Raw genomic sequence first — 13,202 nt, 5'->3', positions numbered from 1 at the left:
TTTTCTTTTTCTCCTGTGCTTTCAAGGTGCTCCATTTGCCCAAGGTTTTGCTCATTATTTTTTTCTTTCTATCATAAATTGATCCCTCAGTCTCCTGAACCCTTTTGGGAAGGGGCCAGAGGGAAGAGTGTCACCCTCATTTAACGTGCTGACTTGTTTCTTTATCTACTCTGCAGAGAGTGCAGAGTGGCTGAACCTGTGTCTTCTCTGACAAAAGCTGGCTGGGTTACTGCTAGGCTGCATGTTTTTCTGTACACCTATCACATAGCTATTTTAGCATAAACATCTGTCCTGATATGGTTTAGCGTTTGGGCATAGGCATGTTTCCTTCTGTGTGAAAAAAGAGACTTTTAAGAGTTTTAAGAACGATAAATAATCATTGAAGAAGTCTGTGGGCAGCAGAGTATGATCAGTATTTCAGCCAGAATCTCTGTCACTGGAGGTTTTTAAGAACAAGGTAGACAAAAGTTACCATTCACGAGGAGTGGTTGATGCTGCCTGACAGCATTAGGTGACCACTCACTCTCTTACAGCCACACTTCTGTTTGCTTCTACTGAGAGATTCTCCTCTGTGAAATGATTATTGATCTTGTGCATCATTATTTCTGCTGTTCTGAAAGTGTCTCTAAAAGCCTTTCTTCTCTGAAAGCACCTTTTCCACTGTACTTAAGCCACTCCAGCCACTTTAACACAGTCTCCAGCTGTGCAGATAGGTTAGAGAAAGATGATGTGTCAGTGGTGGATTTTTTTTCCTGCTGGAGGTAAATCTTTGCCTCTCTTTTGTCCCAAATTAGCCAGGTTAAACTGAGTAAAGCTGTGTTTTTCTAGCACAGTTGTATCTATTTTTATACTAGGCTTTACTAGCATAACTATTTCTGTGTGACTTTGTGGCTCCTTTACCCACACTGTTTGAGGTAGTTGCTGTGCCATCCAAGCTCTCTGGTGAAGGACCAGTCCAGTTATAGCACTGAGACTGTTTAGATTACGGGTTTCTTGACTGTTTCAGGTCACTCCTTGACAATGAGGTTATAGTAGCTACTGTGGTTGAAATCTAATGTCATTTCTATAAGCAGATCCCCACAGGCTGTCTGAGGCATTTAGCCAAGTTTTGGAGGGCTGATCACAGTCTTTGCATATAGACATTCTCTGTGTCATAATCAGGTTTCCTCATCTTATTCTTGATTGATGGTAATTTCTTCATTTATTTCCAAAGTAAAGAGTTCTGGTTTTATACACGAATAGCAAACATGTAGAAACACAAATAAGTGTAAGAAGAAAAACATACATATAGCCTATCTTATGAGAACAAAAATGAAACTCCTTTCTCATAATCTCAAAAGATTTCTAGCCACTCCTTGACTGTTGATCCAGGAAGCCAGATGAGATGGACTAAAATTCTGACTGCTTGCCACTAGGCCACTAAGCCATCTCATTACTTTTTCTTCAGGGATTCAAATACTTCATTGTTATACACTCAGATGTTATTGTTCTACCCTTAAGTGGTTTCAGGTTTTTGCATAAGTTTTGGAATAAAGCTGGAGGCACCGTGACCCAGACTAAGCAGTAGCACAAGTTCACAGCATCTGTGCTGGATTTGTGTTGGAAGGTTCCCTCACTTTTTGCTCATAAATACTTAGAGACACTGGAGTATGGTCCTTCCAGCTACTCCATTTCACAAACCACCCTCTGCTGTAAGGGACAGTCACCTGTATAATTGCAAAGGGAAGAAACTTGCAGAGGGGCAACTTGTTTGCTCATCCTTACCATTAGGTCTCTGTATAGGCAAGATGAGTGAGAGGTTTTTTTGAAAAAGTAATTGTCTGAAGAGTTTTGACAGGCATTAAATATGGTGGTTTGTTGTTTGGCTTTTTTTCCCCACTTTACCTTGGGTATTCAGGATTTGATCCTCTCTCACTTGACATCACCAGTGTCAGGGCCAGACCCTTAAATAAGTTGGTTCTGGTGGATCAATGTCTCTAAATAGATGAGCAGAATAGAAAATCATTAGCAAGGAAATTACTTTTTTGTGGTGCTGTCATGCAGCCTTAAATTCCTGTCTCTGTTATTTAGGGAATGAGTAAATGTGCATTACATAGTTTGGAAAGACGAGGTGCTTGAGTTTACAGTCAGCCATACTGGTACAACTGAGGGCACAATCCAGGTTTTGGGGCAGGTTCTGAGAGCAGAAAATGCTAAAACTGCAGCATTCTCTGAGATCTGTTCTTGAGCTCTACAGTGATTTTTTTTAATCAGCTACACTACACTGGTAGTTTGAAGTTATACAGGGAAGGAGCATTATATGAGTGCTGTTAACCAAAATGAACAATTGCCCAAGGAAATTAAGGAGAATACTTTAGATTATATCCTTGGTAGCATTATTTGTATGCAAACTTGATTTTTTTCCCCAATGCATTGTGCTCAATTTTTAATGTCAGGAGAGCAGTATTGTGTAATAGAAAGCCTTGAGGTCTCAGGTTTTGAAATTACAATAAAGGTGACATGTATCAGTTATTAATGTGTGCTGTTACTGTACAAACATCAGCTTCCTGGTTTGCCCCCCACCATGACTGAAGGCCAGTCCTTTCATACTGGAAGAAATTTGTATCAGGAGGACAAATCCCAGAAGCAAGTCTTACTAACTGCACTGGCTTTAAGACCTGAGGCACTAATAAGCAAAAGAATTTTCCATTGTAATCACACTGTGAACTCTTACTTAGCAAGGGCTTCTGATGTCAGCTTTGTGCTCTCTGATGATCTGGCTTGGATCTCATTCTTTTGCAGTGCAACTCCATGTCTCTTGCCATCTCTCTGACCTCCTGGGTCAGCTCGTGAGCCTGACCCACAATCCATTAACAGGATGCATCTGCTGCACACAGTGGGAGAGAGGCCACAGAACTGTATTACAGCTGGGAGATGTTTCCAAGGCCTCTCTAAAGCCCTGTTTTACCATAAGGCTTTTTTCCTAGCTGCAGTTGAATGTTATCACCACCTTCCATCATGTCATTTGGCATATATGGTCCTGAACTGGGAGATAAGAAACCTGAGAGAATTGTCAGAGCAAACGGTCTGGGTTTAAGAATAGGAGGCCAGAGCACCAGGCCTGACAAGCTGAGGAAACATTTATTTAAAGGTTTAATTGGATTCCCAACTTTCTGATATCCAGTAGGACAGGGGACTGATGTAGGTGGTGGTAGATTTGAATAGTTTCAACTACAGTATTCTATCACAGTACTATCACAGTTTCTTATATCTTTCGTACTCTGGAGACTTGGTGGTTTAATTTATTTTTTTTTACCTTTCTGGTAGTGATTTGTCTGGTGGACAAGAAGCATGGGTTGTGGGCTTTTTCTGTTCATTACACATCATGAAGCCAAGAGGATTCTGACTTTTTACCACAAACCTAGCACATTCACTCCCTATCAAAAGTAGCATGGGTTCAAGTCTTAAACCCAGAAAGAACCTTTTTGGATTGAAGTAAGATGTACACCTTCCTGGAATTTCTTGGATTAGTGATAAGGTAATAAGATTTTCTAAACTTTGGATTGAAGGGCAAACTGGAATTGTTTCTTCAGATACACAGTTTCTGTCAATAGTAGAGGTGTGTGTTAACCAATGGGGAATCTTTCTGTGACCTGAAAGCTGTGTAGATGTTTGCATATATTGCACCTGTGTCATGGAATAGAATAAATGCCCATTATGTTTTTTGCTGCTATTCAGTCTGATTATATTTACCTGTAACTACAATTAGGTGAATTAATGTCCCTTGCAAGTTTTAGGTCTCTTTTGTTGGGTTTTTTTTTTTTAAAGTTCTGTCACTGAACAAAATCACCAGCTACTCTGTAAAGTGAAACTGTCATTTACAAATTGTAAACCAAGAGGAAATTTTATTTTAATTCTTGGGATAACTGTAATGACTAGCACAGGCTCCTGTTTTTCTTGTGCTCTGTGCTTTTGTCCTCAAACACCCTTTCTACTGCAGCTGTGCATATGCCATCAAACCATAATAGTTTGTGGCAGGTGTTCAGCTTCTTACTCGTGAAGGTTTTCTGCACCAGGAGACCCCATGAAACCCAGGATCAGGGTAACTGAAGGTTTTTAGTTTGAGTTTTTAATCACTTTCAACCACTTAAAGTGGATTCACCAGGCATGATGTGGATGTACCCTCTTTCATTTAAAAATAATGTCTGCATTGCAGCAAACTGCATCTACGCTAAGTGAACTTTCCTTAGGATGAAATATATGAGTCTTCTGCATCCCTGTCCATGGGATGATTTTTATGTGTTGCCATTTATGTATGGAAATGAAGAAACAAACTCTCTCTTTATGTAAGCAAGAAGTTCTTTTTTCTGCTGATACAGTATATGATGCCTTTTTCACAAGTTGCTGCTGGGTTTTTTATTTACATGAATTCTTCATCTCGAAAGGTGAGATGTTGCCACCAGTAGGGGTTTCCACAAACTTTTCCTGTTACTGTCCTCAAATCATGGAATAGCTCAGGTTGGAAGGGACTTTTAAAGTTTGTTTGGTCCAACCTTTTGTGGTTTCCTTTATTGTTAAAACTTACCTTTAATGTAGTCTTTGTCCAGATGCCTATGTCTATTTTCACTGGCTCAGGTCATGCATGTGTTGAAATGTCTTTCATCACGATACAGGTTATCTCCTGGTTTCTTTTGCTCACTTCTTGGTCTCCATCAATGCTGTCCTTTGTCTTAAATTGAATTTTAAATTGTCTTCGCCAGGAACTGCCTATATGTGTGTATGGCACCATAGAAGTTAAAATATTCATTTGCATCAGGGAATTCTAAGTGTCAGAGTAATAAAAAGAATAATGTCCAAGATTTTTAAAATTGGTAAAGAATAGTAAGAACTTTATTTTCTGCTCACGGTGAAGAGTGGCAGGTTTCTTATGTCTTCTTATGTATATGTCTGTTAAAGAACAGCCTCATAAATACAGTGTTTATGTGCTTATTCATCTGCACAAAAATGTCCTCTAAAGTAAGTACTGGCAGGTTTGCACAAAAAGATTGGAAGCAAAGGTATTTAGCATTGGTCTTATTTCATTGTGTTGAACTGTGTACTTTTATTTTGAATTAAGACTGTTCTTTTCAGATACAAAGCTGTTCTAAGTGTTTTAGTCTAATTAAAGAGAACATGACATATTCTGTACTAAACTACTTGAACCATGAATTATCACCATCGTTTATTTTAGTAACAACATCTTAGGCTTCCTTCCACAGATACTAAAAACTTCCAGTTTTTCTTAGTTTATCCTTGGAGCTTTTTGAGATGAGGAATTGCTAATGTTGCTCAAACACCTTAAATTGTCTGTCTTGGCTTTTGTTATGTGCTGATCAGAAAAACCAGTCAAAGCAAGTATGGAGAATACTGGCAGCTGCTTTCTCAGAACCCGAGATCTGATTGATAAAATGTTCATTGGTATCTCCCTCTGAGCTGCCTCACTGAACAGTACAAGCCATATATTCACATACATGTGTCAGTGCTTCATATGTAGCTGTTCTAACTAATGATTACAGTGGAATAATATGCATACTAGGTATGTTTGCCAGGTGTTGAGAGGAGAAACTTGTAAATATATCACAAGAGAGACACACCAGTTTCAATTCTAAGACATACCAGGATGAGGATTAGGAGGTGACTATACTTTTCTTTTCAAAGCTAATAGTCTGTTAATTTTTAGCTGATTTTTATTGTTATTTTTTTTAGGACTGTACATTTCTCTGTGATTTATTTCTGTTAACTTATTTTTTTTAATCTTCTTTATTTTAATGTGTGCCTGTTTGCCCATAAAGGGATATTACTCTATGAGCCCTTGTGATGACGGATATGTAAGTGTCTATATCTTTATATCCTTTCACGTTGCCTGCTCAATCTTTCATGCTCTGTATTTCTCTTCGTTTCACAATGTGGAACAATTTTCTCTGCATTTTAACTTGTCATGACACTAACTGTATGGTTTATGAAGAGCCAAAAACTGTGCAAGGCTTGGAATTTCTGCATGGGGAATGGAATAGATGTTCTTCATAATATACATAATGCAGCATGTCAACAGAAGAGCAGCTTTGCCCACAGATTTTACATTAAACTTTACAGCTTCCTATAGCATGCAGAAAACAATTGTTTCTTCCATGTCATCATCTGTACATAGCATACAATGTCCCTGATGTGTGCCAACACCAGCTGATCCCACAACACCTTTGACAAAGCAAATAAATATTATTGCTCAAGGTAATACAGCAAGTTGAGTTGTGCTCTTCAGAGGGGTATCGTGTTCTACGTGTTTGTATTTTTAATTCCAAAAGTCAAACTTTCTTTCCCTAGTAAAGGTTATAAAATTCTTTCATACAATTAAAATGGATCTTTTTTCCTTGAAAACTGAAAATGCAAAATTATATTCTGTGTACTGCCTGTGACTTCTGTAACCCAGATGGAAGTTCATATTCTGGCAATACTACAAGTACACCATAAGTATCTAATTTTGCCCATATTCAGTGCATTCTTTGTGAAGAAAGGAAATGAGTTTGCTTCTAAGTAACTCAGTATGTAATCAATTCATGAAAGTGATTGACACCAATTCTAAAAAATGTCAGTCAGCTTAAAATAATGCATATTTATATTTTTATTGCTTTCTTCAGGTAAAACAAGATTTTGCCTTTCAAGAAAGACTACCTATTTTTCCAACATATTCATCACCTGGAATTACAGTAAACCTGTGTGGGCATTCAACTTTCTCCTTAAAACAACATTTTGTTTTGAGAAATAGTCATAGAAGTATTGAATGCAATAGACAATTCCTTATGTGATTCTTTTATCTTGATGCAGAGAATACTATTCACCTATGGTAAAAGATCACCTGTGTCAATCAACCTGTTCCTACTGATGACATGAATGTTCATAACAGACACCTTTCCCTTGATCTTCAGGATTTTGTTCCCTCACATAAGTCTGGGGTTTGATACTGAGAAAAGTTGATTACAGATGAGCAGTTATGAATGAAATTATCTCTGCTAAAAAAAAGTTTTTCCCTTATACAGATTAGTATAAAGTCTTAGTTAAATGTAACTTTATACAATGTAAAATGTAATAACTTACAGTGTAGAGTTGTTTATAAAATTTCTGTGAAGCTGTCTGACTCTAATTCTGAAGTGTTTCTTGAATACATGGATAGCTGTCGGCTCCTCTCACTGTTTATATATAGTATTTTATACTTTTTTTCTGGCATTTTGTCTACTCATTACATTATCACCCAGTATTACAGTGTGACTTTTTTATGTACGCTTCAGATGTCTTAGAGAACCTGTTTTATATGGCAAGTGGGAAGTTTTCATAACAGCATATCTCTAGTATAAGTAAGAAAAAAAATGAAAAACATTTGCAGATCTTCTTATGAAATAACTTTGCATAGCCCCAGAAGACCTGCCAGGTTACACAAGCTCAGAGTCTAATCCCTCATAGACTACACGTGGAGCAGTCTTGTTATTAGCATGTAACAAATGAGCTCAACATAAATTTGTGAGTTTTAATATGTAGAAATTTGCTCAAATTTTGGTTTTATTCATCACATATTCATCACTTATCTTTGACTATTAATTTGGAATCTGCATTGAATTTACACGGAATTCTTATAGCACATTTTCAGAATGGGAACTGAAGACAGAATCTGGCTTTCAGCTTCACCTTCAGCATATTATGAATATATACATCAAATAGCAAAGGGGAGTTGGTTTGAATACAGGGCTACAGTATTCGATAAAATCAAATTGTGGTCTTGGCTTGCACATGAAATGCATCTGTTTTCTTTTATAAATATTGATTTTTTTTTCTTTCCCTTTGAACTTCTTTGGTTTATTCCATGCTGGTCATATTCATGCCTCGCTTTGTTCAAAAATGAAGGGCTGCCATCTGTGGCTAATGTGCATCGTGACAGAATTATTTGACTTCATGTGGCACCTGGTTTGGCTTTGGCAAGAACCAACACAAACATAAGTCATACCCCATGATCCTACCAGAATGAGCTGTGCTTGGGCTGTTGTTTTCTTGTGTTTCTTTCCCTTTCCTTTAGACACTGAGCTTCTGCATGTGTTTCAATTGTGACAAATGATTCTGTCTCAAGATAGGTTTTGCATGAAAAGTATTTTGTTCAAGATTAAGTCTTTGAGCGCTGGGACACGCTGGGACATGGGAACATGTTTGCTTCATGTTCTTCACATGCTGTCTTTCACTGGTAATTTAAGGAATACTGTTTCTCAAAAGGTTAAAGTAATATTTAATCTGTTCCAGGAAAGGTAAGACTGGGGAAAGGGCTTGGAAGAAAATACTGAGGAAATAAATCTTGTAATCTAAGAAAACTGATAGTGAAGAGGAGCTACTAGGTCTGTTGTTTTTCTGTCTGTGGTGGCTGTGCCATAGGCATTCAATTGTTTAATAGCAAAATAATAATTTTTAGCTCTTCCACCCTGCCATTCATTGGTAGATCTCAAATCCCAGCTTATTCGAGAGATTGATGCCTGCATCTGCTTTCCAGATGAGAAAAATTGAGGCCCAGAGACATGAAATGATGTGTTTTGATTTGCCTGCAGTTGGTGGGTGAATCAGGACTAGCAGGGTATCTCCTGAAACCCAAGACAGTGCCTTACTCATTGTGCCACACTAGATGGATACAGATTAGCTTACTTATGACTAATGGCAATAATGCAGATATTTAAGGCAATAATGTAGATGAAAATGAAGAAAGGAAACATCTGCCTGTAACATGGTTCCATTCTTTCTGCTTATCAGTAGTACTGGCCATAGTCAGATTGTGAAATGATAACGCAGTGAAGGACAAACTAGCCTCCCAAAAACTTTTCACGTTTCTGTTTAGCCTTATTGAACCTGATGCAACTTTATCCTTATTGCTTTCCCAGAAACCCAGAAACCCTGAGAGCTTCCTTCTCCCTGAGCAGGTTCCAGACTGATTAACTGAGTCTGATCAGCAAAGTGACAAGTCTCTCCAGCTCAGTGGTGCTGCCCTCAGAGCTCCAGTGTAGGGCCTGCCTCACTCTCTGGTACCTTTCTGGTGTAGGTAGACTGCAGAGGCAAACCATATTAAATGCTTTGCTGTGCTCCATCTGCCAGCCTAAAAAACGAATTGGGAATTAACAGGATTTTGTCCTGCTTGATCTGATTGATTTGTAAATATCTGAATGTTTTTCCAGTTGAAGTTTCTGCAGTTTGAAATTTATAGAAGCTTGCAAAGTCTCGCACTTCCCAAGAAGTTTTATTTGTGTGGAAGGGTGATGCATGTATCTTTACCAATTACATATCCTTTAGTTAGATTTTGAGTGGAGCACGTTTTCCTAAGTCAACAAAGAGGTGGGTAAAAAGGACTTTGTTGAGAAGCAGAGAGCCTTTATATACATCTATATACCCCTAATGTCCTGCTCTTTTCTCACAACTGTTTTCTGTTTGACCTCCTCATCTTCAAGGGCTCTATCATTTCTTTTGCATTAAAAGAATTGCACTTTCTTTCCTGTTTTCCTCTAGTGGAGGAAGGTGCTGAGGAAAGCAAGGAAAATGATTTGTGATTTCATTGCACATTCAGGTACAAGATGTTAGGTTTTGACTGGGAAAACAGTTTTGTTTAAACAGAATTAACTCTTTATACTTACAAAAAATGCTAAGGAAAATGAATACAAATAAATAAGAAGAAAACAGTCTAGGAGTAGGTATGATAATTTGAAAGACTTGTATTGTGTAAGATAAACTATGGTGTGAGAACTGCTGTCAAGACAGGTTACTTTTGAGGTGTATGACCTGTTAATTGTCTATTGTGAACAAGTATTGACAATATAAAATGCTTTCCAATGTGCCTATAAGCTTATTTCACATCTAAGAGAGCAGTTCCTTGTATTAGGAGGGCACCCACGAGGTAGTGTGTTCAAGAATATGTCAACTGGTGTAATTCAATATTCTCTATGGTATTTCATGCTTTTTGTCTCCTAAATCCCACAGTTTTAGATCTGACAATAGACATTGATTATATAGCTCCCATTGAAAGAGCCTCGGTCAGAAGAAAAGACCAGTTTTACAGGCATAAGTGGTAATGAGAGATTTTTAGAAAGTGAGTAGAGAGATCAACACAAAGAGATGACATTGAATATTTTGCAAATATGCCATGTAGTTGACATCATGAATGCATGATATGAAGCACTTTTATGCCAGAATTGCTGCTTCCTGGCTAACTTACAATTAACTGTAGCAAAAAAATATTTACTGAAGCAGACAACTTTTATGTGGAACTTTTATATTGTGTTGATGTTTCTAAGCTCTGACTTGTTGTACAGTGGTGCCTGTATATGCACTGTGTCCCACTGCACCAGAGGGGATATATCCAGGATTAAACTGAACATATCTTAGGCAGAACCACGGAGAAATTACATGCTGTTCTATATTGGTTTTATCCATACTAGAATACATAGTCTTTTCTTTACATGTTAACATTTATTCTTAGGAGTATATTTTAGTAGCAACAGGCACTTGATAACATTAGTGTTGAAACAAAGAATTACAATAAATTTGGACACAGGAATATGTGCTGAGTCTTCAATGAAATATTGCAACTTAAACGTATGAACATTTATTAAATCAATGAATGTGCTTAGCAAGTTCTTCCTCAGTAGGCTTCAGACAGTAGTTTCTACTATTTTTTATTATTATTCTTTTAAAATGCTTGAAGTGTGGATAATTTGTGGAGTATGAGTGTGAGGATAACATAACCAGATCATAAAAGAAGAGGGTTTTTGCCTGTTAAGCACTTTAAGTGAAAAGAAAGATAAATACTGAAGTGCTCTTTCTTTAGCTGTGTTTCTGGGTTTACAGCACAGGTTTTATAGGAAAAGAACTGCAGAACCTCAGTGAAAGAATTCACTGTGGACCTCATTAGTAACGTTGATGTGAAATTTGGACTAATCTGTTGTAATTTTTTTTTTTCTTTATTTTTCTGATCCAGGCTTCCACAATGTTAAGAGCATCTTTAGCCCCTGTGTAAGTATTTGTTGCTGAGCTTCATTTCTGTCTGTGGAGAAGAGAAGGAGGGGTTTGTAAACTGAAGTGCATTGCCAGTTGTCTGCAAATGGAAATCACTCCCCCTCTGTGCTTCCTCTGATCTCACTGAACATTCATGCAAATACTGTGGGATCTGTATTCTTCTGTTGAGCAGCTTCAGTTCCATTCTAATTACAGCAGGATGTTGCTAATCCAGTAAATCTGCCATTCCACACCTGTGAGGTTGTTTCTGTATTTTTACTGTTTCCGCATGTTCCAGTCCTGTTGTTGTAATTGGTTTGATTCTCACAAATTCAGGAAAAGGGGAATTTTGAGTGCTTCAAGTTTAATTTTTTGGGGACTGACTTAATTAATTTAAGCTTATAATATCAAATAAGGATGGTATATCCAAAGTGAAATTTTATTAAATTTTTGAGACACTGTTTTGATCCTTCTGTTGTTTACAAGAAAAACAGTTATCCATATGACATAAAATTTGTTTTGAAAAGTGGTTAGATGGAAAGATAGTAAAACATTTAGTGTATTATATTTAAATACTAAAATTAAAACACTGACTGGAAGCAATTTTATTAAGGGAAACTTCTTTTGGAGTGTTAAAACTCAAAATAGCAAGATACTACTGATGCATGAAAAGTGGTCCTGTGTTAAATCTCAGGCTGTGAAAATCCATTCAGCCCCCACACACACACCACCTTTGTCTTGGAGAAGACATTTCTGTGTGTGTGAGGGCTTAGAGGTGGAGTTGGAGCTGCAGCTTGTTACTGCATCTGTTTATAATTGTGTGCTAAAAGCCAGGAGCTGCTGCCATCATGCCCTTGTGGTCCACACAGGGGAGGGGAAAGAAAGATGTTACTGTACTGTTTTGTGCCTCTAGAAATCACAGATCATCAGCTGGCTAGTTGTCAGTTTAGTGTCTGCAAGTTACGATGGTAAGTGAGCTGCATGCATGGTTAAAAAAATAAACCCAAGATTAACAAGTCTGTTGTTCTAACAGAGAATAAAAGTAACAAAAGTGTCAAAATGTGGAAGCTCTTTTCCTGAAGCAGACTTCCTGTTTTGGCTCTTCTCACCTCAGTAACATCAGCTGCGCTGAACAAGGAGAGAGAGTTTTGATGAAATGTCTTTCCCATTTGCATTTAGGAAGATGCAGGATGTGCCATTGTTGCCCTCTTTGGATTATGAGAAGCTGAAGAAAGATTTGATTACAGGGAATGATCGTCTCAAGGCCTTCTTACTGCAGGCTCTGCGCTGGGTAAGGAGAGGGCCTCTGGAGAAATAAAAAAGCAGATCCCTTCTGAAGGAATCCAGAACTAAGACCCATTTTGCAAGTGAAATGGTTGTTCTGGTGATCAGTTCAGCATTACAGGCAACTTCTCTCTTTGTCAGTGAAGTTTGCTAAGGCTCTTGAGATTATGAAGATAGCTCAGGGCAGTAGGTATCTGTTTGTAGAGTAACCCTGTCCTTCTCATCTGAAGAAAAGACAGATTCCTCACATGAGGAATTCCCAGATTGCTGGGATATTCAGTGGAAGTAATTTCTGATATATTTTCAAATAAATTGTTGTTGTCTGAGGTAGTTCCTTTTTCCATATATTGCACTGGTTTACATTTATACAAATATTGCTGTATCCAAGACATATCTGACTCTAATCACCAGTTTTTCTTTACAGTCAAGGTATTTTACAGGAGCCCTCCTTTTGTTTGACTTGGATTGTGTAATGACATTTCAGAAAAAATACAAGTGACAACAGGAAGTTACATTTTCCTGCTGAAAAGGAAGCTGATGGGTTCAAAGTGACAGACATGAAAGATGATAATAGTGGAATTCTGACCAAGGTGCAATGTCCGTTTTCACATAAAAACCCATCCATTGGGTCTGACCAGTGGTGGTTCTATCCCAGTGCTCTCTCTCAGATGTTTTAGAAAAACACCACATCTGTAGCTATTAAGAGGGGCTTTTTTAACTTCATGGGAAGTAATGCTGTATCCTTCCTGTAGGGACAGTAATGACAGCTGCTGCCAAGTAACAGTTTTGTAATGGATCGCTAAGCTGAGGTCAGGTCAGTTCATTTCATCTCTTTCCCTTAGATCACTGAGGCTGAATTCCTCCCCCCTATGAGAAGAGGTTTCTCGGCTATG

At 37.8% G+C, this 13,202-nt stretch overlaps 1 protein-coding gene across 3 annotated transcripts in view; it reads left to right on the top strand.

The window, feature by feature from the left end:
• ARMC9 (armadillo repeat containing 9) overlaps window positions 1–13,202 on the top strand; it is a 62,115-nt gene that overhangs the window by 17,243 nt on the left and 31,670 nt on the right. For 2 of the 3 annotated variants that reach the window (XM_018074915.1, XM_008924506.2), the window contains exons 10-12: window positions 5,811–5,846; window positions 11,009–11,043; window positions 12,205–12,316. In XM_018074915.1, coding sequence (XP_017930404.1) covers window positions 5,811–5,846; window positions 11,009–11,043; window positions 12,205–12,316 — 183 coding nt within the window. The remainder of the gene's footprint in view (window positions 1–5,810; window positions 5,847–11,008; window positions 11,044–12,204; window positions 12,317–13,202) is intronic. The other variant, XM_018074916.1, reaches the window with a different exon arrangement.

Source organism: Manacus vitellinus, unplaced genomic scaffold (assembly GCF_001715985.3).
Source record: "Manacus vitellinus isolate BGI_N305 unplaced genomic scaffold, ASM171598v3 scaffold_29_pilon, whole genome shotgun sequence".
Lineage (NCBI taxonomy): Eukaryota > Metazoa > Chordata > Aves > Passeriformes > Pipridae > Manacus > Manacus vitellinus.
The sequence above is the reverse complement of the archived record's forward strand: the minus strand, read 5'-3'. Positions and strand labels throughout refer to the sequence as shown.